We start from the raw sequence: 27135 nt of genomic DNA, 5'->3' as shown, positions 1-27135 counted from the left end.
CTGCTTACATTCCAGCTATTCACGCATTAAAATTGAATAGCTTACCTATTATTCTCTTAACCGGTAGATATTCTCGCAACATTATCTTTTCTTTGCCGTGGCAGCGCAAAATATCGCTTATCTTCTCCATTTTCTTCTTTAAAATAGTCTATCAGTGTCGTTGCACATTGTAAGTAGTATGCCCAAACCGTGCCTGTATTCTACCGGCATGAACCGACTTCTTGAAACCTGCTTGCTTGTTGCGGTGTATACAACCTGCGACAAGTTTGCACCCTGTCACCCTGATCAAAGCGAGATTTGTCTGAGCACTCCGTTAGGAAACGATTCTAGTGGAAACCGCTTTGGTTGAGGCGCGCAAGCACCTGTTCGTCACGGATATACTCGACTCCTTCATAGCTCGTCATTTATACTTATATTTTCAAAGATAAAACATCAAACGCCTTTACCATCTCTCGTTTTGCTCTGAATAAACGCCAGTTCACCCTGCTCGAGTGTCGGCATTCTCCGCTTCGTTTCTCTGCTCAAAGTGAAGTTCAGCGCACTTTGCCGCCGTTTTTTTAATTCCCATCTCCATCGGCGTAGGTAGCTGATCGCTGCCAGATGTTGTGTCGCTCTTGCTTTCAGTGCTGCGTTGCTCAGCGGAGCAGTGGCCGGCGGCAGGAAGCGCCTCGCCTCGCGTCGCGCTAACCGGAGTGCTGCAAGATCCCGTCCAAGCGTGTACGCGGGTCTTGGCGTAGTCGAGCCGTTGCGCGCCAGCACGCACACATCCGGAGCCGCGCCCCCCTTCCTTGCTCGAACAACCGCGCACCGAAAGCTGCTTTCTCCCGCCCTCTGCGGGGTGATGCGGGGAAGCCGCTTGTCGCACGCTTGAGCGCACCGCTTTGCGGTGCTACCTGCAAAACGTACATACGACGGAACATTTTGGTGCTGCTGATGAGGCATCATCAATGAGAGGTGCGCAGTAGCCGAACTTCCGCCAGGGGATCTAAGGGTGGCATCATCTCGCGCAGTCTTTTGTTCGCCAATCAACCGTATCACGCGCGACCGCAGCGCGCGTTCGCTTGATGCTGAGCTTTGGCTAAAGACACGAAAAGCTAAGGTCCATCAGTGGGAGTGTTTGGGCCTGTTAGAACTGTAAGGTCTATCAACATATTTGTGTCCAGGCCGGTTACGCATCTCCGAAGTGCGTGAGGCTCGCACGAGACGGCAGTTAGTGGCGTGTCCCGCGTGGCAGTACTGCCTATAGGCCTGCTGCGTAACCGGGACGAGCCTCGACCTCGTTACTTCTTCGTGCGTCGAGCCGGACGACCTCGCGGGCGGCAGCCTTGAGCACCCTGGACGTCCCGCAGCCTTGTCCAGGGGTCACAGTTTGCGAGGGGGATCGTGTTTGTACGGCCACATAATCTGACAGCATCTCCGCCACAACACCCGACACCGCGTTTGGTGGTTGCTTGGCCAATGTTCGAACTGCCACAGTCGCGGGCGCTTGCCTTCGCTGTACGAACTTGTGTCCCAGTCGTCACTCGGGATAGGTGCTCGGTCCCAGCAATCGAACTTCCTGGCTGGAGCGGTCGTGGCCTACCCTTGTTTGAGAAAGTCCCACGAGCGGCCGTGCTTGAATTGCCGCTGTTAACCTCGCATGTATCGAACCCGGGCGCTTTTGTATTTGATCCATCTGTACCACGCTTTTTGCGTTGCTTTAGATTAGTGCTCGCGCTCAACTCCTTAATGAGGGGGTCTGTCTGATCGGCACCGACCGTTCTCTGCCTGGTCCCGTGCTCCGCAGGAACGTCACCTTGTCGCTGTCACGGGATATAGGACTGCTTGCGGGGCTGCGACGGACGAGAGTGGCCCTCCCTGTCGTGCACGAAGCGGCCGCCGTGCCGCCTCCGGTCTGAGCCGGCACGTTTCCTCTTCGGAGCCGGAGCAGATGTTTCCTCATCCTCCGGCCCCGTTCTGTCAGCGCTATCACGCATCCCTGCCCTTTCACCGTTCGGCTCTGCAGTGCACCTGCGGGGCCGGTTTCTGCTTTCCTCGAGTCTCTAACGGCGGCCGACGTGCCACCTGGATATATATAATGCGTGTTTAAAAGAAAATCTTGACGAGCCCGGCTGTAGGTCTGAGCAGGTTGTGTGTGCGTGCACGATTGGTGTTTCGAGCTCGTCCGCAACAGAAACGGGTGACCAGTGCAGTCACTGGGGCTGCCGCTGCTGTTGCTGCTGTTTACTTTTTTCTTTTTACATCGTGCCTCTTCGCGACGTTGTGTGCTTTGCGAAGCTAATTCGAGACGGCGACTTTTCCGTCGGCAGGCCCTCGAGACCACGCCAAGGCTGCCGGTGGAGAGCACATAACGCTGGAGTCGACGCGGTGCTCTGGTGAGAGCACTCCTTCGGGCGTGTCCCTTGCGGTAGCCACCGACTGCGCCTTTGTGTTCGCCTGGTTGCAGTTCTGGACATCCCGCGGGCAGACCTAGTACTGCCTTCGGACCAGAGATTCCATAGGAATACAAGGAAAACTCGAGCGGCGTGTCGTGTCCGAGTCAGTTTGCGGACGTGGATTGACAAGAGGCAGGCCTGTTTCTTCCGTTGAGAGCCGTCTTCCTGGCCAGTCCTTATGAGTAGATATGAGCCATTACAGAGGAAGAAGTAAACGTGGGCTCGGAATTTAATGCGAAAAACTGACAGTCGGTGTACCGCCAGGGTAACAGAGTGCGGATACTGAGAGCGGGGAAGAACATATACACGATGGAGGGGAGAAATGAGAAAATTCGGAGGCAAGGAATGGACTAGTGCATCGGGGGACAGGAACGGCGTGAGGAACATGGGAGAGGCCTTTGTACTTATGATGATGATGAAAACATTTCTCATTAGGCTCTAAAATTAGTTGCCGGTTCCCCTATTTCGGGAGTCCGTTGGATCTTACCGCTGCTTTTCCTCTTTCGATCAGTTCCTGCTGAACTTTTGGGTCTGCTCTGAGCAGCATTTTTTTTCCACCGCTCAACCGTTGGGTCTGACTAACGGGGCAATGATGATGATCATGCCAGGCACATCATCACCGTAGGGCATTCCGTCGTTCCATTCCCGTTGCTCGTGAGTAGCTGGTAGCGCTGCTATCGTCACGGCTGACGATGAAGTGGCTTAAGAAGATTTGACTCTGTGCCCCGAAGCCCCACGCCGCCGCCACCACCGGTTCAGCGTCCACCACCTCGTTTCCTCGTAAGCTTCAACTTTGGCTCTTGCCCTCCGCTCGTTGCACAAAGTGTCGCGTCATGGAGCCTTGCATTCCAGTTGGTGTCTGCAGGAAGAGCGCAGTGCATCTGCTTTTTTGTTTACTCTTTGTCGACCCCCGGATGTAGTGATTTTCATCCCAACGGAGCTTGGTTTCCTTTGATATGTGCCCGCCGCCCAGTCGTTCGCTACGAATTTGAAGTCTGCAGCGTAGGTGTGGCTATGAGCAACACTGGTCGTCCTTCAAGAGCGGTCGCAGTCGCTGCTATTGTGAACGCCGCTATCGTAGTCGCAAGGAATTTTTAAAGACGATCGTCTTTCTTGGGCTACATAAACGCAGAAATTTTGGTCTGTCTGTCTGTGATTCGGTTCAGCGACCCGGCCAAAGTTAAACCGAAACTGCGCAATAGTCTTATATACCCACGGCCAAATCTAAACATCAAAGTACGGTGTTAATGTTCATACTTGTCACATTGTTGAATAAGAACAAGACATTATGCAAACATAAGGCAGAAAATCGATACATAAGTAAAATTTGCAGTGTTCCTTTATTAAAAAATTCACGGATGCTTGGTTTTTGCGATAGCAAATGGTATACTACATCTACGGCAGAAAACCGTCGCCTGCTGTTGCCCGCGCTCCTGGCGGCATAAAAGACTCAAACGGCGACAGCAAAGAAAGGTTCCACTAGATATTTTTCACGTTCCGCTTGGAACGCTCGTGGAATAGGGCAGCGGTGTTCTATAAACATTGTAGTAGGGTGTCTCGATTCACGCGCATCACTGCCGTACGGCATCGGGACACCCGACTTGTAGCAGTGGAGCGCGGTAAATTTAAATTGACTTGAGCAAACCTCTAGCGTGTTATCTTGGGAGGAACGACACGGGAGAGGAACAGCATGAGATGTGAGCGGGAAAGAGAAGGGAGGTGTTTTTTTGCCAGGGGCACCAGTCGACTCTCGTCTTTCGTCGACATTTGCAACAAAAGGAGCAGATACGCGGCTTTTTTTTTTTTTTCACTCGAAACGCCCCTTACGTGTTTATTGGGACAACGAGCCCGGAACACTAGACAAAAGTGTTCTAGACTAGACTAAGCTAGACTGTTAATGCACAAGCAGGCAGCCATTGCAATGCCGCCGAATTTCGTTGAACAGTGTCTCTGGAAGAGACGTTAGTGCACGAACGCCTCGCAGCGGCGAGTGCACGTGCCACAGCAGGAGGCGTTGCTCGAAAGAACTACTGGAAACGTATGCACGCGTGCACCACACGTCTCATGTTACGTGGCGCACTGCCGGCGCTTACATTCGAATGAAATTTAAACTGCCCTAAAATGGCGCGAAGTGGCACCCACCCTATGGGCCTATCATCGACCTAGATTGTCTGCGTAGATTGAATGGAGCGCTGTGAAACGACCCTGTTGACGGCGTAGTGTCGCAGTCCTCGGCCTTGTCCACAGATAGCGTTTGTTTGACAACCGTTCATTCCGGTCGTTCCAGCGTCCGATTCTCTGTGAACGGCTGTGAGCTGGCCGGAACGCGTAGCGCAGTCCTCGCACCTTGCGCTCTAGCAAGCACGTCCTGCCGCGTGTCCAGCACACGCGGCGTCTCTTCCGGACGTGGTAGGTAGGCGCGTCCGTTGGCTCGGCGCATGGGCCTTTGTGCTTACGTCGGGCGCCAAATGACGCGCCCTCGACACACGCTTTGTGCGACGCGTGGGTCTAGCCTGGTGAACTGGAAACGCGTGTGCGGCGTTCCTCTTCGCGGTCGCGCGGCGCGAACAACCGCGCGCTTCTGCGCAAGGGCGCGCGATGGGAGAGGACACCATTTCTGACGCGCACTGCGTGTCCTGCCGTTTCTCGTTCGCGCCTTCCGCGCTTGTCGGGTGTTGACGAATGCGTTAAGAGGGGCCGTAAAAACATAATACAAGTTCAGTTAATGAAAAAGTCTACTTTGACCTGTGCCTGCAGGCCCTGAGGGTAATCACCAGGCTACCCCACCATACCAAAATAGAAGAGCTATACCAGTGCAGCCACCTTCCTTCCCTCCATAAGATTGTAACTCACTCGACACAAACGGATCAAGACAGGCACCTACTCGCACCCCAAGGTCAACATCTGTTGGAACTCGACGACTCGCACCCCAAGGTCAACATCTGTTGGAACTCGACGACCGCTCCTTCATAGCTACAGCGTTCGAACCAACCACTCCTCCATGGGAAGATGTACTGGTTACCCACTCAAAGCCGCTACCAACAAATACCCACAAGACTAGCCACACCCCATCAACAAAGGACACAAGCGATTGTCACGTCTAATGTGCAGTCAACAGACGCAACCATTCACACAGATGGGTCCTTAAACGAAACTCGCCTCCTCATAGCGCTTGCTGCAACCGACCTAAGCCGAACGAGCATGCAGTGTTTCTTTATTAATGAACTCATTTCCACTACTGAGCTTGAACTGCAAGTCATCCTTCTGGGTGCCCACATGATCCCAGAAGTTATAGCTCAAAATACAGCTCGAGTTATAATCTTCATGGGTAGCCTCGAAACCATCAAAGCGTTACGCACCCCACCACGACACACTACGCCTCATGGTACAAAAGAACTCTGGGGAACCTTCCAGCAATACCATAACACCGATATAGGAGTGCAGTGGATAGATACCTGGCCACTAGGGTAACCCCGAGAATGAGGAGGTCAATGCTGTGTCAGTGAAGTCGCTTGTGAAATAGCGGGCTTTTTAAAAAAAGCGTGTGCACGCCTACAGAGGAGTTACTCGGATGATCTCAAAACTTAAGTAAACTGGGTGTGATTAAACAAGTTCTAACTGCGCTGAAAATGGCTTTGCTTTTGGCATGCTTTAGAAAGTTTTTGCTGTGTTATCGTTAAAAAATTAAACGTGCACCAAAATCCACTTGCTACCATAAAGTGTACTTGGACTTTCCAAATAGTGTCCCACAAGCTAAAATGAGGCAAGCTTATTGCGCGTTGTCTGACTGAGCATTGGAGAGTAAGAAAAAGTGTTGGTGCAAGAGCACAGCAAGCACGTTTCTATTCTCATTGCAACCATGACATAAACCTCCTGCACTCTGAGCTGAGCAGATTTATGCCTGATGGAAATCGTTGGCAGTGCATGTCTTTAACTGTGCTCTTTGTGACAAGAGCTGGTTTTTATTCTTCTTGCTTTTTTTAGAGCCTGCGATTATGAAGCTTATTTGGACTTCTAAGCAGTTTACTGTTGCATTGCACTGAAGTTTTGCGTTCCTTCCTGTTGTGTACTGCCTGCTTTCTAGCTTGGTAGCAGTTGCAGTTAGCAAGGCCTAGGGCTTAGAGCCATTTTGAGTCTTGTGATCTATGGTGTGCTGCAGTGGCACCTGATTGCTCACTGTGCATGCCCTCTCTCCCACCCTCCCTCTCTCAGCAGCAGGTGCCCCTTTGTGGTAGTGGGCCCTAGTTGCACCATGTGGCTGCTCCCCCGGCGGCGCGGCCTTGTGATCAAGGTCCTGCTGGTGGTGCCGGTCACCTGGCTAGTCGTGACGCTCCTGTTCACCTACACGGACCGGGTGCCCTCAGCCCCGAATCGAGGAGCCGCCTACGAGCCAGCCGCCGCCCAGCAGCAGCAGCAGCAGGGACACCATGAGCCGCAGCCAGATGCGCCGCACCGACCGCAGCCAGCGCAGCAACAGGTGGGCCGCTGGGACAAAGGGCGAAGCACCGGGCTAATTGGCCGCTGGGCCTGTGGGCCGCATTATGTCGTGTATCTTTCTGTTTAATCTTGGGCTCTTTTTGCACATTTAACGTTCGGGATTACTGTGGGCTGTGTCTTTAAGTGAAGGGAGGGTGTTACCAATGCTGGCTGTGCAAGCAAGAGCATAGCTGTTACCTGGCAGGGTGTCAGAAAAACATCCTCCAAAATCCTGAGCTCCCCCTTCCCTTCTTCTGCTGTACGGGCGGGGATGGTGGTCTCAGGAAATACAGAACTCGGGCACTGCCCCACTCCATCTTTCCTTAAAATGTTTGAGGGCACCCCTCGAAAAATGTTTCTAGGTGTGCCACGGGATAGATACACCACGGCAGTCCAAAGATGGGAATAGGTAGAAAACAGGCTCAATCTTCGAGGTTTTGGAAGGCCTTTTGCTGCATGTTGTAACAAAGCCAAGAAAGGACACAGACGAGCATAGTCTGAATCGGCTGTGTCCTCCTCTGTTGTTACCTTTCCCAGCAAAATATTTTTAACAACTCCACTCTCAAGCTGCCTATGATACTAATCACAGTTGGACATAATTTGTGACAGCATGTTTTTAGGGCTCCAATCTATTTTTATTGAGTGCAAGAGACTGCTGGAAACAAGACCATCTGAATCATGAGCAAGCAGCAGAGCCTTCTACAGTGCTTGTGAATATGCACGTTATGTGCCAGACCTTTCTGGCCCAGCAGTACAGCCCTTCAATTTTCTTGTGGCTTGGGTGTCCTGCAGAGCGCTTTCATGCACGCCATGTTACTGTCTGCTTCATCCTTTTTTTACGCACCCAGCCAGTGGAGAATGGCTGCCTTCTCTCTTTGGTTTATTATTTGTATGTTTTAGCTTTATTTAGCCAACACGAAACCTGTCGTAATAAGGCTATGTTAACTATAAAATCTACACTTTTTTCACTCTTGCTTTTCTCTGTTCTGCTTGCTTTCCGGCAGCCACTACTGCACAAGCAGTATGATGTCAGATTTTGAGTCTTATTAAAGGAGCCATGAAGAAAACATACAGCTTTGTTTTATTTGAAAGAGTGGGCATCCGTAAAACTCATTGTGATTTTGTTTGGCACAAAAGGAGGCTATGTTTCAATTACACAAGACTTTCTAATATTTCCTTTCAAATGCAAGCTACCCGTTTAAGTCATACCTAATGATCATTCGAGGTACTCATGGCAGAGCGAACAAAACAAGGGCAGTCAACACGCTTGCTGCATGTGAAAGATAGTCTGGCAGGAAGCAGAAATGTGGCTTTAACCTACTAAGCTTAGTAAAGCGTCTCACTTGTGCAATTGCATAGCCTGGGTTCTTTATGGGCAGCAGGCAGTGGGCCTCAAGCTTGTGTTTACCATTTGCCTAGAATTGAGAAAGTTTAGCTTAACTGACCTCTGTCTGTTTGAATGGAAGAAAAAGCAGCAAGTTCTTGATATTTCTTTTGGTTTTGATAGTGTTCAGCCACACTAGGGTGGTTGTGTCGCGTTGCTGCGAGAACCATGCAGATATGGCGCTGTGCCTGTGTCAGTTTTTAATAGCGTTCAGTCCGTACAAGCCACTTAAAGATGCCACCTGCACATCCAACAGCAAATCTGAGCAATTCCTCAAAGGGGTGTTACTCTCTCTTTGGCTTTTCCGATTATCTAGCTGAATTAAATACAGTTTGCGTCTGCATATTTGTTAGTAGTCTACAATGGCTTTCTTCGACCGTTTCACTGTCGTTTGATTAGAGGCAAGGTTGCAATGTACACTGTATTCGTGGTCTTTGTAATGTTATTCAATGTAAGGGGTACTCTGCGGTGCAATATTGCAGAGATGTGATGACTTTGGCTGCATTAGGGACTGCTACTGAGATAGGGGTGCTTGCACAACTGTGGTGATTCCCCAGTGGTGGTACCTTATTGGAAAACTGGGCATTCTAGTAGAGGATGCGGACAAGTTTTTTTTAAGCTGCTCTCTGATGGAGAGCTCCGTTGAGGAGCTGACGGGGTGGTGGGGCCTCTTCTCCCGACAGGAGGGCGAGGTCAAGCGTGGTCCGGAGTTGGTTCCCGAGAAGCCCCAGGACGGCTGGCAGGCCCAGCAGCCCGCGGGGCCGCCCCTGGCCCGCAAGCGGGCCAACCGGGCGCAGGCAGAGCCCGAGGATGAGAAGAATGAGGTGGACCACGCGCCCGCCCCAGTGGGCGTGCTGGTGCCGCCCCAGAACGCGGACGGTCCCGGGGAGATGGGCCGCCCCGTGGTGCTCAAGGACCTCACCAAGGAGCAGGAGCAGAAGGTCAAGCAGGGCTGGGACCGCAACGCCTTCAACCAGTACATCAGCGACATGATCTCCCTGCACCGCTCGCTGCCAGACGTCCGGGACAGCGAGTGAGTGTGGGGCCTGTGCGTAGGCTTCTCGTGTGAGGCATGGGAACTGTCGCGCTGCTGTAGGCTAGTGGTAGCATTGTAGACGGTCTAGCCGATGATGGTCGTTTTTGTTGCCTAGTTGCTGTAGTCTTGATTAACATCTGGGGGTTCATTCTGTACAAAATAGCACAAAAACAGAAGGACTAAGATGTGAAGGAAGCGCAGACAAGCGTTGTGCTTCCTTCGCTCTTAGTCCTCAGGTTTTTGCACTCTTTTGTATGCTGTAGTCGTGCGCTTTGGCTGTTGTCTGCTGTTGCTGGTACCTTAAGACTGAATACTAGCTTGTCAGTTAATTCTTTCTCATACATCTGTGGCTGTGCACTTCTATACATACAGGCAAAGCAATTAATTGAAACTGCAATAGACACAAGGGTGACTTCCTGTTTGCGGAAGCTCCTTTGATAATGCCTACAAGCTGCAGTATGCATCTCTTGAGATATAATTTATGTGGGCTCATTAAATGTGTGATGTACAGTATGGAATGAAAACACATCACTTTAAAGGGGTGCTGACACCAATTTTTAGCGTTAATATTATTGCACAGTTCACTTTCTTTGCTCAACAGAATACCCCGGCTGAAATATGAGCGGCCTGCGACGCGAAGAACATATTTTAATTGGGTCTCATTTATCGCTCCGTCAGAACAGCACGCAGAGCGGCACTCGGAAAATGGACATCAGCGCGACATCTTGTGGTAGCCAAAAGAAGTGACGCGGACAGCGCTCATCAAAAACTCGTGATGTCACGTTACGCGCGCGGCCCGGCGAGCGGCGACTGGGCGCTGGCGCATTCACAAACGGGTTCACGTAGCCAGAGCTACAGGGATAACTGCTGCCCAGAAAGGCACTGTTGGCAAAAATAAAGTTCCACACACGAGAAAGGAAGTGATAATATAGCCCGGGATCGCAATAGAAGTCGCCATCGGGACTTTTATTAATGGTAGGCCGAGCACCTTCAGGCAGCTCAACCATTCAACTCTGGCGGCAGCACGGTCGAAGCAACACCAGCCTCCACAGTGTTCTGACGTCCGCACGAAGTGGTGAGGTCAAACCGGGATTCTGTCATACGCGGCTTTCGAGCTGAAATTGCGGGAAATTGAAACGAACGATTTTTAGGCCGTTCAATGTAATTAATTACTATTGCGTGCTAATGTATGCAAAGTGCTGTGTGTTTCGCCAGACCATTAATTATCGATAAAAGCAATAAAAAAGGGTCATAAAATTTTTGTGTCAGTACGTGTCAGTACTTCTTTAATGAAGTATACATTCATGACACTCTATGAAACCCTTCACTTCTTTTAGCAGTTTAAACACGACCTGCTGTTGGTAAACTACTGATTACTAATGCAAATGACTGATTTGTTTGTGGCTCCTGTGCGTCTGGTAGATGCTTGGGTGATAGGCGGTGCTCCTCTGCTCGCAGGTGCAAGGACGAGCGCTACCTCAGCAAGCTTCCCCCGACGAGTGTGATAGTGTGCTTCCACAACGAAGCCTGGAGTGTGCTGCTGAGGACCGTGCACAGCATCATTGACCGCTCGCCCCCGAAGCTGCTGCACGAGATCATCCTGGTGGACGACTACTCCGACATGCGTTAGTCCATTGCCTTGCCACTGCCCTGTGGTCGTCCTTCGGATGTTGGCACAGCAGGCTGCTCTCAGTCACAGCTGTTGCTTGTAAGGCACACAGTGTCAGACTTTGGAGAATGGCGTTATTTTCAACAAGATTTCAGTCACTTGCAATGTCTTCCAGCATCCTTTAACCATTGAAGTGGTTCCTTCCACATCACACTCACAGACACTAGCGAGGGAGGAGGGAATTGTCCTTTTGGGGAGAGAATAATGAGTCCCTTTAATTGTTTCTCTTCCCATATGTACCAGCTGAACAAAGGGGTTGAAACAGATCTAGGACCCTGTCTCATAACATTTTACGTATTACTGTTTCTGCCTTGATATGAGAGGCAGCTCGTGGATTGAAATCACAACAGCCTAGTTATGCTTAGTCTTGGTTTTCCTTGCCATCCTATGCGAAGGCATCACCAGTGGCGAGACATTTTTAGGCCCTATTCCAGGATGCGGCAAAAGTCTCACTGCAGTGTTGCCAGTCTAATGAGCGCTGTAACAACGTGCCAGCTGCTAGATCAATATTGATTTCCTTGCGGTTAAAATGTGTGGAGAAAACCTGAAAGGCTGTGTGCAGAAAAGACTGGAGCTTATTGCCTCACCCTCAACACAACATGCCAAATGGGGCACAGTGGGACAGACATGCTGTGAATTCGATTGGCGTCATCCCTTGAGTTGTTACTTTACTTAAGTTAAAGTGGATGTGTGCTTTGATGTGTTTGAGCCGTACGTTCTTTGTTGCTGAAGGAGGTGCATCCTCAGCTTTGGACGGGCCCGTCTCGTGCAGCGCACCTGAAGCAGAAGCTGGAGAATTATGTGGCCCACTTTCCGAAGGTGAAAATTGTGCGTGCCCAGAAGCGGGAAGGCCTGATTCGTGCACGGCTCCTGGGGGCAGCTGCGGCCACGGCTCCGGTGCTCACCTACCTGGACTCGCACTGCGAGTGCACTGAAGGTGAGCCCCCCCCCCAGCTTATGCAAAACTGCTGCGAGCAGCACTTAAGTCGCTCGGCCCGGCCATGTGTGTTGCAGCAAGTAGTGTTTGCTCCTACAGAGGCTCTGGGAAACCTGCCGTCTCCATGCTGGCTGTGGAGTTGCCTCCCCCCTCAAGTAAAAAGATGTGTTAGCATTTTGAGGTCCTCCAGTTTTGCCTGCTTGTCCGTAACCTGATGCCCAAGCAGTTTTTTTTTTCCTGAATCATAGGTGCAGAAAACAGATGGGTGTGAGGATACCACTCCTCTGCTGATTACCAAGAAAGTTTTCTCAGTGCTGCCTCGCCTTTTGGTGCCGGGCCAGTTGGGGCTCTGCGCTTGATAAAAAAGTTTTCTTTTTGCTTTACTATTGCGTGAGCTTCGATGCTTTCTCTTGTCTCTTTGTGCCTGCTTTTGCTATCTACTTTTGTATATTTCCACATGCGCTTGCACCCTCGGTCCCTGCAAGAGATGCTGCAGTGACCACTGACACGTTCCTGTTACCATTTGTGTGTTTTTTAACCCATCATGAGCATATATTTTCATTGTAAACTATATTTGTGTTGCTGCTTCGTCCAAAGCATGTTTAGGGGTGTGCATTTAGCCTCCATAGAAAAATTGCTGTTTCTGAATTTGTAGCTACAAATGCAGTTGTCTAGACGACTTTGTCTAGACATTGTTGTCTAGACAATATTGTAATGAAATCACTTTTTTCTGCGTATAGTTTTTTAGTGGAGAGCTCTTATCCTGGAGTTTCTGTGCCTGAAATGTGGGCTCGCATTGTATAACCGGTGCTTTGTCCCTGTCGAGAAGCGGTAGTGCAGCCCTGCGTGGTACAGCGGCTTTTTCGTGCCCTACTACTACTAATGTCCCTGGCTGCTGCCCTGCAGGCTGGCTGGAGCCCCTGTTGGACCGCATTGCCCGCAACTCGACCACTGTGGTGTGCCCCGTGATCGACGTGATCAGCGACAGCACCTTTGAGTACCACTACCGGGACTCCGGGGGTGTCAACGTGGGAGGCTTTGACTGGAACCTGCAGTTCAGCTGGCACGCCGTGCCTGAGCGCGAGCGCCAGCGGAGGAAGCACTCGTGGGACCCCGTCTGGTCAGTGAACACGCCATGCATTGCATGCTGTCCCTTCCTTGTCAGTTTGAGGCAGCACAAAAGGTGCAGCACACCAGCACCTTTTTCTGAAGCGCTTAGAAGCACTAAACTTGCCAGTATTGCATGGCATAGCTGAGTGAGTGTTGATTGCACACTTTGCAGTAACATTGCAGAAATGTGCTGTTTTTGTCTTCGCTGTCATCCCATCGTGCTGTGCTTTCCTTACAGGTCGCCAACGATGGCTGGTGGCCTGTTTGCTATCGACAAGGCCTTCTTTGAGAAACTGGGCACCTATGACAGTGGCTTTGACATTTGGGGTGGAGAAAATCTGGAGCTGTCTTTCAAGGTGAGTCTATTCCTTCCCACTGTGTTCATTTTATATCATCTGTGTTTTTCGATCACTCCAATTTCAACTTCTCTATCTAATTTTGTAGCTGTAGTCATGCTGGTTGTGTCTGCACACAGAGTGCATCAAAACACTGTGCCAGTTGCTTGGAAGCACTGGGTGCATGGAGCGCACAGCTTGGAGAACACATGGGTGGGCTACCGCATTAGAGTACAGTGATAATGACTGTAAGCGAGGCAGTGCTGTACCTGTGTCGCACTGCCTGCCACCAATGTGGCAGATAATCTCATATACTTTTTGTGGAGCTGGTTGGCAGAGTGAATGTGCTTTTCAACACGTGTTGTCTAGCCATGTACAGTCCTCATGGCGTTCTTCCCACCCACAGGCAACCCATCTGGCAGAGATTTACAGCAGAGAGATAGCAGTGGCAGCTTGGACTCAATCTCTGGTGCACTTGCTGGGGCAGCCTATAATGTCACTATTGAATATTTGATACTTCTAGTGAACCTCACACCTGCCAAGACACATCCATGCCATGCTTTTACTTTTCTGGCTGTGAAAGGCGCTGGGAATGTGGTGATTTCAGAGGGGTTACCTGTTGCACTCACCCATCCGTCCACTGCAGTCCAACTCATTGAAAGAAGCAAACAGTACAGGAGGGTTGTATGGCCATCCATTAAGCATCCTCCTTATTAAGGCCACACATTGGTGGCATGGGAGTGAGTGGAAGCAGGGGAAGACCAGAACGTGAGGGAAAAAAGAGGCGTAACAGACTGTGGGTTGGTTTCGAATAGACTGCCATGAAAAGGATTAGGGTTTGCAGTCTGGCCCTCAAGTCTTTTTTCTCATAACACACCCTTCGCTACAGTGAGCACTGTAGGACAAGGCTCCATGTTTACACAGGGCCACTGCTGAAGAGGAACGCTTTCCTGTGCCCGTGGTTGAAACCATTTCCCTTCCCTCGTATGTCTGCACTGTAAGCAGGGTCATCGCTCTACATCAGCATCCATGCAAACTGTGGGGCAGTGCAAGGACAAGCTGTCATTTTTCAATTCAGTGGTCAAGTTTTAATAGGAATTGGAAGGTTCACCACTTTAGTCACGCCCACCTGTCGCAGGTCTTGCTTCAGCCACCTTCCTTGAGAAATTGCATCTGTAATAAGTACAATTTCGGTGCTCAGCTTTGCATGCCCAGGCTGACAAAACACGCGCAAAAAAGGCAAAAAGGTGACATAGAGAGTTGCTGGTTGTAGCACCACCCAGACCAGAGTGTCTTTGCTTTAGAGCACAAATTTTAAACGGTCACAAACATACTGGTGCACTCGTGACACTTCAGGAATTGAGCTTTTCTAAAGTTTTCTGAAGGAAACTTTCTTGTGCTGTAACTTCACTTCACTTCAAGCTTCATTCAACAAACCTTTTCTTTCATTCAACAAACCTGTTGCGCAGTGCTACTACCATGCTAAGCAATCTGTGGCATGTCCCTCCACGTGCAATCTTTGGGGAAAGGAGAGAGAAGCTTTGGTAGCGAGCACAAGGAATGGAGTATGAGTGAACAGAGAGAAAAGGATGCTTCCGTCATCATATGAGCTTCCCAGCTTGCCTTGCAGCACCTTCGAGCTGTTCAAGCGCTGTGAGGGACGTGAGGTGTTCAAGTGCTGTTGGGTTGTCAAACTGTCGCAGCTTGAGTCTGTGCACCAAGGTCTTTGGGGCGTTGCTGCTGACACGGTGTGCCCCCGCCCCGTTCCCTCGCAGACGTGGATGTGTGGGGGCACGCTGGAGATAGTTCCCTGCTCCCACGTGGGCCACATCTTCCGCAAGCGCAGCCCGTACAAGTGGCGCTCGGGGGTGAACGTGCTGCGGCGGAACTCTGTGCGCCTGGCCGAGGTGTGGCTGGACGAGTACAAGCACTACTACTACCAGCGCATCGGGGACGACCTGGTGGGTGGCCCCCTTCTGCAGCTGCTGCCACTGGGCTGCTGGACTCTGCAGTGGGCCTTCTGGTGTAGCTGCTCCGATAGGAAACATTGGTTGATGTGAAAACAGACTGTACAACGTACAGTTAAGAGGACATTGTTTAATCTTTGCAGACTTGCTGAACATGTGGGGTGCCTGCTTCAGTGGCAAGTTGTTTAGTAACTAGCGGGATGTTCAGTGGATTTTCAAAAATTTTCAGTTGCTTCAGTTGTTTTCAAAGGTTTTTTTTAAAGTTTAGCACTGTTGTTATGTACGAGGGGGGCTCTTCCTGTTTGCTGTTAGTAAACCATACCATTAAGGTATCCAAGAAGGAGGAAGAAAAGAATTCAAGTGGACTAAAGATGGAAGAAAAAAGCAAAAAGGAGGACAGGAAGGTGTTCAGTAGTACGTACTTGAAAATTAGTGTGCCAGGAGCAAGCATTGCTTCATGTCTATAGGCCATTTGTTTTTCCTTCAAGCATCAGGCAAGAAATGTATCCTCATAAACTCCTATTTATGTTATTGGTATAATCATTACAGTTGAGAGAAAGTGCTATGGCTAAGAGGTGGCCACTGGGTGTTTGCACATTGCTACAAGGCGTCGTCCTGTCCGTTTCCTCTTTTCCCTTCTCACTTGCAGGGTGAGTTTGGAGACGTGAGTGCTAGAAAGCAGCTCAGGGAGAACCTCAAGTGCCGCTCATTCGACTGGTATGTCCGCACCATCTACCCGGAGCTGTTCGTGCCTGGAGATGCCATTGCCTCTGGAGAGGTGGGTGTGCGACAGGGTTTCTATGAACTGCAAGGGATGAGTCCAGAAAAATGACCCGAGGTCAAGCCCGAAGATGGGCCTGTTTGTGGACATTTGCTAACATGATCTAGCGTCCACCTCGCTGGCCTGGTCTCAAAGTGGTTTGTGAAAACATGGTTGTTCTGCTTCTTTCAGGTGCGCAACAAGGGCCAGGGTGGCAACCAGTGCCTGGACAGCCCCTCGGGCCGGGACAACATGCACAAGCCGGTCGGCATGTACCCCTGCCATGGCCAGGGAGGAAACCAGGTGGGTTCCTCTTCCTCCTCCTCCTCCTCCTCCCCCCCCCTGCTAATCACCGAGCGCACGCACACAAGCACACGTGCCCCTTTAGCCGCTCCCTTGTCCAGTCCCAGCCAACGTCATGTCCCACTGGCTTATGGCCAGTATTTCCAGCATCAGCAGTTCTCAACCATGGTCTGCCAAGCTATCCTAGAGTGCATAACAGGGGAGAGGGAGACCTGCTTTCTGTCACAAAATGTGGCGCATGCCTGGCAACTAGCAAGAATTTGTCCGCATATAATGCACCTATGCACACACGTCATGGCTAGGCGTGTGCAAATATTCGTTAATATTCAGCTGGATAATAGATTATTAAGGGTTTGAGAGTTTCAGTGTTTCAAAATTTCCAATTGTTTAACACTAACGAATAGCCAAATTTAGGCCACATAATCTCCTGAAAAGATGCCTGTCCGGGGCACATTCCCTGCACAAAGCAAATATAAGCGAACTTTTGTATTTTCTCATGATGTTTGCCTTGGGTCCCTTTGCTGGAGCTCAGTCACTGCACATGAGCTAAAAGTCAAACATGCATGCCATGACCGCATTCAGATAGGACCGTAGACGTTTGAATAAGCATGCGAGAAACGTGAATGTAGCTTTTATTCAAGGCACTACCTCCAAGCCTTTTACTATGGTTAGAATTCAGCTTGTGCAGCATTACCTTACCTTAGCCGCCAGCTCGCTTTTGCTGCTCGAAGGTTGGACTGCGCTGTGTGTCGAGGAGAGGATAGAAGCTGGTGATAAACACAGTGTTCACAACGCCTAACGAATAAGGGAATGTTATATGTGAATGGATAGCTGGCTACCCGCAACAATTTGTTCAACAGGTCTGCTGTAAGTGATGCATTTTAGCTGAATTTGGTGGTCAAACAGATTCGCCGCATCCAGAATACAAAATTTATTTTAGGTGAATTTATTATGCAAACACATTTGGAAGCCGTCACATGTAAGCAAATGCTGTAAGAGCTATTGCATTTGTGCATCTTCATTATGAAAAGATTAAATAACACGAACAAGGGAGGGAAGCGTCATAGATGGGTGGGTGCCATTGTTTGAAAATGAAGTGGTAATGCCATGGGTACAGTTTCGGTGCCCAAGTCATGGAGTCATTATTTTTGCAACCACCTAACGAGTGTTTCATTTGATTAAAAAAAAACTCGCTATTGGCACTTTGGAGAGCAAAGGGAACTCCAAGTATAAAGTTCTTGTTCTGCGTATGTGCTTAGTGCAACTGCGCGTGGTCGCCTGTTGCTGGCATATCGGCTTCAGAGGTTTCTGAAGGTAACTGTGGTGGTGTTAATTGTGTGCATCAATATCTCATTTGGAACTGCTTCTAAAACATGCCTGCTCAGAACAACCTTTTAGCATGTCAAATGCAAAGCAGTCCACAAGAGCCAGACTAGTATCTTTATAATTTTTTGCATTTGCTGATAAAATTCATTTATAAAAGGAAATCTGAATTTTATTGTCCGCAGCTGCTGCTGTTGCTTGCTGTTCTCATTTTTTTTTTTTTTTGCGGGGAATCAAATTATTCGAAGCAAGTCATTATTTGCTTCATATTTGCTTCAAAATCAAAAGTCACTGTTTGCACATTCCTATAGTTCAAAGCTTTAACTTTTGTTAGGGCGGATACCCCCAAACACACCCCTGCCGCACCTTAAAATTCAGTTTAGTTTTCAGCACTGCAGCTGTGAAGTGCAGTTGGTGTTTGGTGGGGAGGCCCAATGAATCAGCCATGAAGACAGCATACAACTGTGTTTCAATCAGGAGATTGCTATGTCAGAAATACCTGCATCCCAAGTTTAAACTAAGACGCACTTGATCAGGCTAGATAAACAGAGTTAGGGATGCAACACGTGAAGGTTTCCCGCACTCACTGAATTACACCACCGAATGATCTCACCCATCTGTCTGCCTGTACAGAGTGGCTGATGCTTTTAACAACAAACACAAGGTTCGCAAAGTCAAAAGAAAAACAGGAACTCTGGCCTTCTGTTTTCTTATTCAAACATTAAGAGTTCAGTTAGGCTCTCAAACTCTAATTGTAAGTAAGCGTAATCTTGAGGTTAGTCATCTGAAAGAAGCATGGTATCCATGATTATGCCATTGCAGAGGGGAAATGCACCGCTAGGTTTTACTAGAAGGGCAATTACCGGTTCCTGCCAGGCTGTGTCCCTTGACATGTGGTCAGCACACTAACTGTTCATTTTTTCGTGCACCCCTACATACATTGCAGGGGAAATCTGGTGCATAATGAGGTTTAGAAGTGAGTGGGTGACTTGAAAGTTACGTATTTGTAAGAGAAAACTCCTTCAGTAATGGAAGCATCCTTCCTTGCCAGACAGGATTGTGGAGAGGCATGAACAGGCTATCTCTCGAATAAAGCAAAGTTGCATGCTGTCTTCATAATACTCTTAATAACAGGTGCACAGTAGCTCGGTCCTTTGAGGCTACAGAGGACAGCGTTGCTGAATGGGAGTCGTGTGTCGTGCCTCTTCCGGCCGTCCGGTTGACTTTCCCTGCTGCGTTGTTTGCAGTACTGGATGCTGAGCAAGGAGGGCGAGATCCGACGAGACGAGGCGTGTCTCGACTATGCCGGATCTGATGTGATCCTCTACCCATGCCACGGGTCAAAGGGCAACCAGCTCTGGATCTACGATGATGCGGTACGTCGTCCAGGCTCGGCTTGCACCGGCTTGCTTTTGAGACAGCATGTCGCTGGAGGGCAGGGTTAAAGTGCTTTTGAAGTGCTCCTTATCTTTTTGGCATTGGGACAACTCCACCCTTGTGCTTCTCGTTTCACGTCATGATAACATGGTCACACCCAAGCAGCCCCTGTTGACACTCTCTAGATAAGAAAGCGGCCAACTGCGCTCTGCCATTGTTTCTGGCTTTCTTACCTAATGTTGTTTTCTATGTAGGGCATACAAAAGGACGTCGTGGTTGTTTGTGCTTTGACACCCAGATAAAGCTGTCTCAACACTTTTATACATTTATATTAGGCGTGATATGCCCTCAGCAGAACCCCTTATTTAAGATTTTTGTGCTGGTGAGAACATTTTTGGCACAAGTGTTAAAGGGACCCTGCAACACCCTTTGTGCAGTGCAAGTAAACCTGTGCGACGTTTAGATTACAGTGCCATGAATACCTTAGCCAAATATTACACGTACAGTACGTGAAGCTTTAAGCACGCAAATCGCTGTGAAAGATGTGGAAAACCAACTGCTCTGTCTTCAGTTTTATGCACCCCTGACATGGCCTAAATGACATCATTTGGCACATGGCTGTCCTATTGGTTGTCGCTGGACAACTTATTTCTCATATTTCCTGTGACAATCTGCTGTCGTTAAAGCTGTGTACCAACCTCTACTATGTCTGAACCTGTATGCATACTTTTGGTGTTTCTTTTGTGTTTTGAGTGCGCACTGAGTTTGAGTGAGTGACGGACTCAATACTTTCCTTTCAACGAGACCACTCGACAACAAACATTTATTGGTTCAAAAACGCCCTACCAGCCTGAGCGTGCGCTTGCGAGCAGGCAGCCATGCCTTCTTTTTTTTGGTACCAGACCGGAAATAGACCCCTCCACGTTGCGGAGAAAAAAAGAAAACTCCCCAACCGGTGGTATATCGAAGGCCGCCAAAGAGAACGCCGCGAGCCGCTTCCTTTTTTCCGTCGCGTTGTCTGCGGTCAAGTTGAGAGGGAATAATTATGCGCGATTTCTTATCGCACGTAGTTTCGGTGATAGTGAACGGATTTTCATAATTCTTGAGGGAGGAGATTGCTGGGACAAGAGGCTTTACCCCAATATACATTTCGAGTAGTCGATGGTAAGTGTTGCAGGGTCCCTTTAAAGATGATCAAGGGTGGCAAGTGGGGATCATGCCATTGTGCCATAGGGAATGCATGTAAGGTGTTATAAATCGGGCTAACATTTTATGCCTTGTGTTGCTGAGTTGCCTTCCTGGAACTTGCATGAATGATGATATTCCTGGCACTTTTCTTTCTTTTTTTAATGGCATGCCCTGACAAAATAGCTATGCCATCATTATGGTGAAAGCCTTTTAGTTAAGTTCACTGCGTGAGAATAAGGCTTCTACCGCATAAAAAGCATCATAAACCCAGCAAAAAGATCTTTCAACATTTTATTTTTCCTGCAGCTTTTTTTTTTACTGAAGCATACTCAAAAAATGGTAGAATTCAGTTTTTATATTGGAAAGTGCAAACTATTCACTTCAAGTTGGTACTGTTGGAATGAAATTATCATTTGCTTTGTATTCTCTTCAAAAGCAAAGATCACTATCGCACAGGCCTACTTGTTTTCCCAGCTGAGATCTGCCTGGTGGGATACTCCAAGCTTAACCAGATTAGAGTACCTCCAGCAATTCTGCAGCTGAACGTGTGTGTTTGGTCTTTGTGCACCTGTGCTGTTGAACTCGTTTAAGCTGAGATGTGCTTCCTTGGATTTTGCAGAGCGGGACGGTGCAGCACGGTAGCAGCCGCAAGTGCCTGGAGATGTCCGCCGACCGGCAGAAAGTGAGCATGCAGATGTGCTCAGGCAGCCTCAGCCAGAGCTGGATCTTCCAAAACTACAACAAGACCAAGGCCGTCAAGGTGCCCCACAGGGAACACTAACTCTGTCCCGCACCGAGGAGAAGAGGAGGGGTTGGGGGGGAAGGAATGTGGACTATTTTCAATTTATGCTAGCCATGGGGGAGTGATGAGGGGACAAAGTGTGTCACCCTGTCGCCCCTACACTTGACGTATGTGGCGGTGGGGTTCGTGCCTGCCGCCAGTTCACTTACTCAGCAGCTCAATGACTTCTCGAATTGAGGCCCTCCACAGACTGCCGTTCTCGTTCCTCGTGGTCATCTTGGTGCCGCGGTCGGACTTGTGCAAGCGAAGCCACTTCCGAGGTCCACCACGAGGACTCCCCATACTGCAGGCTGCCACACTGGCCGCTTTCGTGCCCCGCCAGTGATGGCTGCCAAGCACCCGTGAGAAGTGCCAAGAATCAAAACCGGGGAATGTGTCGTCCCGACCGATGGGCTGCCAGTGCTTCGCCGACAGTGCCTCGTTCGCCATTTTTCGCATCTGTGCTTCAATGAGTGCTCGGTGTTTTCTCTTTTTTCTTTTTTTATTTTTGCCCAGTGACTTTTTTTCTTGTTGTTGCCGCTGTTATCGTTTGCGGGAGGCCTTGGCAGCAGCTGGGATTTGAGCTGCCACTGCTGAAACTCTGTGTCAGAGAAAGACTGTGTAACAAATTTACTGTCTTGTTGAAGCTTTCGTATTTTTACGGAGGACTTGTGTACGCTGCCCACAGCTTCGCCGCACACTCCGTGTGGCCCATTGGTTTGAGCACCTCCAAAGCGAGAAGCACATGTTTTCGTACCACATGCAGCCATACGTTCCCTCCCATTTTGTTGTTTCAAGCCAGGGACACTGCTCTTGCACCACTTTGTTTGTTATTAAATTTGCTTGGTAGTTGCTTTATCGTTAAAAATGATGAATGCTACCATCTAAGGTACTTATTTCTTGAGGCCCAAATATTTATTTACAAATAAACTGCATTTCTTACTGGAACCTTTAAAGCAAAATTGATTTAAGCAAGAACGTATTGTAAGCAGTTAAATGCTTGCAGCAGCTACCAATTATGCATGTGCAATAAGTACTCAACCTAGCGACAATTCTTTATGATTGGTCTTGTTTGGCTTTGTTTATTAAAATAAATTGCGGGATTTTAGTAAAATTTGGGAAATTATTTTTGTCCAGAGATAGTATGTACTGAAAAATTTAACGCACATTAAGGCCCTATCTGTTCATACTTTGAACAGAATTGTGTATCTTGGAGTGCATTTTGGCACGTGGAAGTTTATTCCTCATGTTAGCAGATGACAGCACTTGCAGCCTGATCTTGTGCGCTCATAATTTAAACTTGTTCATTCATGGTTGGATTAGAAAGCTTTTGTGCTACAAGCAGAGGGTGCTGTCTTGGCCCACAAATGTTGGAAATGGTGGAGAAAAACATGCACAAAAATGACGTCTGGGAAGCAACTTTTGCCGAGCACTCGAAGAGCAGTGTCCCCCCCTTCCCGCTGAGCCCTTGCACACAGGGTGCATGCTCACCTCATCGTTAGAGGCCAGTGTAGTGCGCCTACTTCATCGAGGGCCCATGGAGAGAGTGTTTTTACGTGTGTTGATTCTTAAATTGTCCCATTCTCGGTGCAGTTGTTCCTCTAGGTATTTCCTTTTGACAGTGGTGTGGGTTTGGAAAATCGCTTTCTTTGGCCTTTTTTTTTTGTTTAACCAAAAAGTTATGTGTGGTTTTTTCTTCTTCCGTTGCATTCCATCTTCTCTAGTCAGTCGGTGCATTCCAATTTTTCCATTTCTTCCTCTTGCCTCCATCTGTGTCCAGGGAGGTGGTTTTGGGATACCCCAGGGGGGAAGGGACTTGCTTGTGTGTGCGTTTACCTTGCTCTCAACTGTCTGAGAATCGTGCCTTATGAAAAGTGAAGTTGCAAGAAAGAAAACAATTCATTTTTATGAATAAAAATGTCAAACCCATCGTAGTCATTGCTTCTTGTTTAATTAGGGAAGACAAGCTTTACACTAGCCTTGCATAGCAGCTAGCTCGGGGGAGACTGGCTCCACATCCTCTCGTTTTGCTAAACATGGCTGCCTGCTTTAAGGGGGTCAAAAGGGGCGGATGTATGTTTTCATGCAATAGGAGCAGCCTCGACTGATTTCAGTGAAAAACAAAATTTTGTTTTAATGCCAGAGTGCTACTTTTAACTTTTCGAATGATGTATATGATTGCATCTGGTGGTGTGCAATATAGACAAGGATGTGCAGAGATATAACACGCATGTGGGCACTGACGACCGAAACCGAAACCTAAAAAAAAAAAAACAGCTATTGCAGTACTGAAGTTGCATTCAAAACTTTTTTTGAAGCGAAGCTTTATATGGCTGAGTGAAAAGAAAATTTGGCAGTCCCGTGTGTGTGAAAAACTCCTTTTGCGCAACCCCATGTGCGTGCACAAAAAGACCAGGTTGGAGAGGATTTGGAAGTAAGGGGAGGTTGGAGAGGACTTGGAAGTAAGAGGAGAGAGATTGACAGAGGAGCTGGAAGTAAAGGGAGAGAGATTGGCTGGGCTTATAGATGACATAGCTACACTCTCGCATCTACCGACAAGTGGGAACATGCCTCGGGGGGGAGTGCAAAAGAGTCGCTCGCAGCAGAGCACGCACGCAGTGAGCTACTGCGGGAAGTCGCAGCTCAAGTGATAACAGCAGGCAGGGGCGGAGGTGGTGCCAGTAGAGCAATGCCAATGTGGCATTGGAAAACATTGGCTATACATCACTGTTTCGCTGGTTAACCATCTGTATTGAGTGCACGGGTGCAACTTTTTTTTGTACGTTTGCATAATTATGTGCACGGTCATTGTGGAAATATATTTAGCCCGAATGTGCAGAGATTCAATTGTAATAAATTTGTCCAAACTGGGAAGCGCGAAAGGTGAATAAGAAAAAATTTGGCTGTTGCTGCTGTGTGAGACTGCCTGTGTATGCCATGAGATTTTGTAGGAAGGGCACAACAAAACTTTAGAAACTTCAGTTGGTGAGAGAAGTCGGGTGATGCAGTGAATGCATTCATGGGCCTGTGTCAAGCATTGCAATAGATGGCGCTTGCGCCAAATGGTCAGGTATCTTCATTTCCTGTCGCCGTTCAGTTAAGATAGATAAAAAATGTCAAGTACAGATCGCCCATAACCCTCATTTTGGAAGGATCCTCTGAGAAGGTACGCAGCTCTCCGTGTGATAAACCCCAAGTGCGATTTCCGGCATCCCTGGGGTCTTCCCAAGCACACTGAAGGCATGCTATACACCAGCTGGTACATGACGTCTACACCCAAAGCTTCTTTGTTTAAGCTGGGCTCGGTAGAGTCGCCATGATGTCTCGTACGTGTGCTCTACTATTGAGGACATTAGGCACATGCTATGCCAGTGCCCGCAGTGTGCTAGTCAACGAGCAACAGCGTTGAAGGCACTTGTGCGACTCCGACGTGGAAGTAGTCTAGAACTTTCCCGCTTGCGTGGACCCTGGCAAAATCATGTCGAGGCAGTGCTGGGGGCAAAAACTCCGTTCACTTTTTTTGTGAAAACAGGGCTGGAAGAGGTCCTGTGAACATGTACATTTTACATATGTGTACACTCCCCACCTCCTTTTTTATTTATTTTTCTGCTTCTCTCTTTATTTTATTATTTCCCCTTTCATCTTACTGCATTCACCCCCATCTGGAGTAGCAAGCCTTACCCATTGGTGGGGCTGACCTCTTCAGCTTTCTTTAAAGTCTCTCTCTCTCTCTCTCTCTCTCTCTCTCTCTCTCTCTCTCTCTCTCTCTCTCTCTCTCTCTCTCTCTCTCTCTCTCTCTCTCTCTCTCTCGAAATGCAGGTAAAATAAATTCAAATAGTACTAGCTGTTTGCAAATCAGTGCATCAAAAAGAGGAAACAATATCTGGAACACCAGCGATGCCTACCTTTAATATCATGCAAGATGGCTAGCTGTTTCAAGTTGTTTGTTTGCTTAAAAGGCCATGCGCAGTGAGAACTTCCATTTTTGTGTAGCACGAAATATGATTCCTAAAATGCACGCAAGTGATTGCGACAAAAAGGCGGCCATTACGGCCGTGATCACTGCCGTAATAACGTCGCAGCTCGCACATCACAGCTCGCCACAACTGTATCGATGCATATGACGATGACTACTACTAGCACAGGGTTGATTGATTGATCCAAACCTTTATTGGAAAAAAGGGGAAGCCCGAAGTGCGTGGGGGAAGGGGAAGTGAAGGAATGTGCGGTAGCAAAGGTCTTTGTCACACAATTGAATGTCCCTTCTTTAAGCACTCATTTTGCATCCGTGATGTTAATAAGGCTCTTCTCAGGGTGGGTAGTCACCCCCAGGCTACACTAATTTCGAAAGGCCACTCTGTATACACCATAATTGCCTAATGCTTGCAGAAAATCGACGTCGTGATTTGGAGGGTGTAGAGCGTCCGTGTCTGGAGGGACGTGATGGAACAAGTCATGTATTTGGAGCGCGAAATGACTGCACACCCACGTGAGGTGGTGAAGGTCAGATGATAAGTTTTGTTCGCAATAAGGGCAATGCGCGGGTGTGTGCCCATTCGGATGGTACCATTTCCTCATAACAGAGGGTGTGTAGGCACTCTTGGAGATGCTTTTGTTAATGAATATCTTGGTAATCGTGGGTATTTGAAGGCTCTGTGGAAGATATCCTTTTGGAGTTTGACGGAATAGGGTAATCTTGCGTTGAACACACCAAGCATCCAGTCCCAGGCGTGGGTTCATGCAAGGCACAACAGCAGAAGGGGAGGGAGGTAATGAAGCACTTCCCCTGGTAGCATCATGTGCTGCATAATTCCCCGAGCAGAAATCTGTGTGACCTGCTGTCCACGCCAGGCGTATAGTTACACCATTTTGCAAAAGACTTTGAAGGGAGTACGCAATGATGTTGGCTGTAGGGTGGTCTGAATATGGTTTCCGGAGTTCTTGCATGACGCAATAGGAATCGGTTAATATGCGTGCCATTTGAGGTGTATTCGCAGAGTACGTTAAATGGTCCAGTACGGCTAGTACGCCTTGTAGCTCTGCTTCAAGGGGTGAACAGGTGCTCATTTCAAGCACTGCCTCGCCATCCAAGTGTGGTGCCTCTGACGATCTTTATGCTACACTGATGCGTCCGTCGCGAATACTGGCATCAGTGTAGATATCAAATTCCCCAGGGTGTTTGCTCATTTGGAGTCGTTGTTGCACCTGTTGTCGGGCTTGGGGGTGTCTTCTGGGTATGTGGGTCTTCTGATGCATTATGACCTGAGCCGTGCATTCCCATGGCGGGGGGGGTGCAGCGGGCAACGTGGCAGGATCGAGTAGTCTTCTGTTGTCCCAGGCCACAAGAGCCAGGGAGTTCGTGTCTCACAGCGTTCTGGGCGATGGTTGCTTTGATTAGTGCAGGAAGCGGGGGCAGAGCCACAGAATCTTCAAGCACCGCTATACGGGTGTGTTGAGGTAGGCCAGTTATTGTGCGGCAAACCGCTCGATATAGAATGTCGAGATGTTTTATGAGGGCACGACGACAGAACACACAAAAGAAAACTTCTGGCAAAGCTTGCACTAAATCGCGCAAGGCTTGAACCATAGCGAAGCTGCAGGATTTCTTTCTACCGGAGAACTGAAGGTAACATCACCACGCATTTGTACAAGTTTGAAATAGTTTATTGACATGTTCCGTCGTCGCTTTGCACTGTGCTAGTAGTAGTCATCACTATATGCATCTATATCGTCGTGTTAATTGAAGGAGCCATGAAGAGAAAACACGAGTTTGGTTCATTCAAAAAATTGCCTCGTTATAATCGCACTGACACCACTTTTAACGCAAACTTTGGTCAAATAAGCTACATAATTAGGAAAAAAGGGAATGGCCATGCGACCCACTAGCTAATTTCCCGCTACAGAACCTATGATGTCATACCAGCCAGCTCTGCAATTGGCGGAGCGTGGCAAAAACAAATGCAAATTAGACAGAGCTTATAAGCTTGCTGAACGAGCTATTTGTGCTTAAATTTATTTCGGGCACATTCTTTTTAAAGCCGTAAAAATGATGGG

General features: G+C 48.7%; 1 protein-coding gene across 6 annotated transcripts in view; it reads left to right on the top strand.

Moving 5' to 3' along the window:
• LOC144170556 (putative polypeptide N-acetylgalactosaminyltransferase 9) overlaps positions 1 to 23015 on the top strand; it is a 148875-nt gene extending 125860 nt beyond the window's left edge. For 4 of the 6 annotated variants that reach the window (XM_077700424.1, XM_077700419.1, XM_077700422.1 and 1 more), the window contains 11 exons: positions 6651 to 6912; positions 8979 to 9328; positions 10790 to 10956; positions 11773 to 11937; positions 12844 to 13057; positions 13286 to 13403; positions 15158 to 15343; positions 15999 to 16127; positions 16302 to 16412; positions 18983 to 19111; positions 20920 to 23015. In XM_077700424.1, the coding sequence (XP_077556550.1) occupies positions 6688 to 6912; positions 8979 to 9328; positions 10790 to 10956; positions 11773 to 11937; positions 12844 to 13057; positions 13286 to 13403; positions 15158 to 15343; positions 15999 to 16127; positions 16302 to 16412; positions 18983 to 19111; positions 20920 to 21081 (1956 nt within the window). In that variant the 5' untranslated portion in view covers positions 6651 to 6687 and the 3' untranslated portion in view covers positions 21082 to 23015. Of the gene's footprint in view, positions 1 to 6647; positions 6913 to 8978; positions 9329 to 10789; positions 10957 to 11772; positions 11938 to 12843; positions 13058 to 13285; positions 13404 to 15157; positions 15344 to 15998; positions 16128 to 16301; positions 16413 to 18982; positions 19112 to 20919 lie in introns of all 6 variants that reach the window. The other 2 variants (XM_077700420.1, XM_077700423.1) reach the window with 1 other exon arrangement.
• Positions 23016 to 27135: the final 4120 nt, after the last annotated feature.

This window comes from Haemaphysalis longicornis, unplaced genomic scaffold (genome assembly GCF_048455015.1).
Source record: "Haemaphysalis longicornis isolate Haplotype H1 unplaced genomic scaffold, Haemaphysalis longicornis Haplotype H1 scaffold_2, whole genome shotgun sequence".
NCBI lineage: Eukaryota > Metazoa > Arthropoda > Arachnida > Ixodida > Ixodidae > Haemaphysalis > Haemaphysalis longicornis.
The sequence above is the reverse complement of the archived record's forward strand: the minus strand, read 5'-3'. Positions and strand labels throughout refer to the sequence as shown.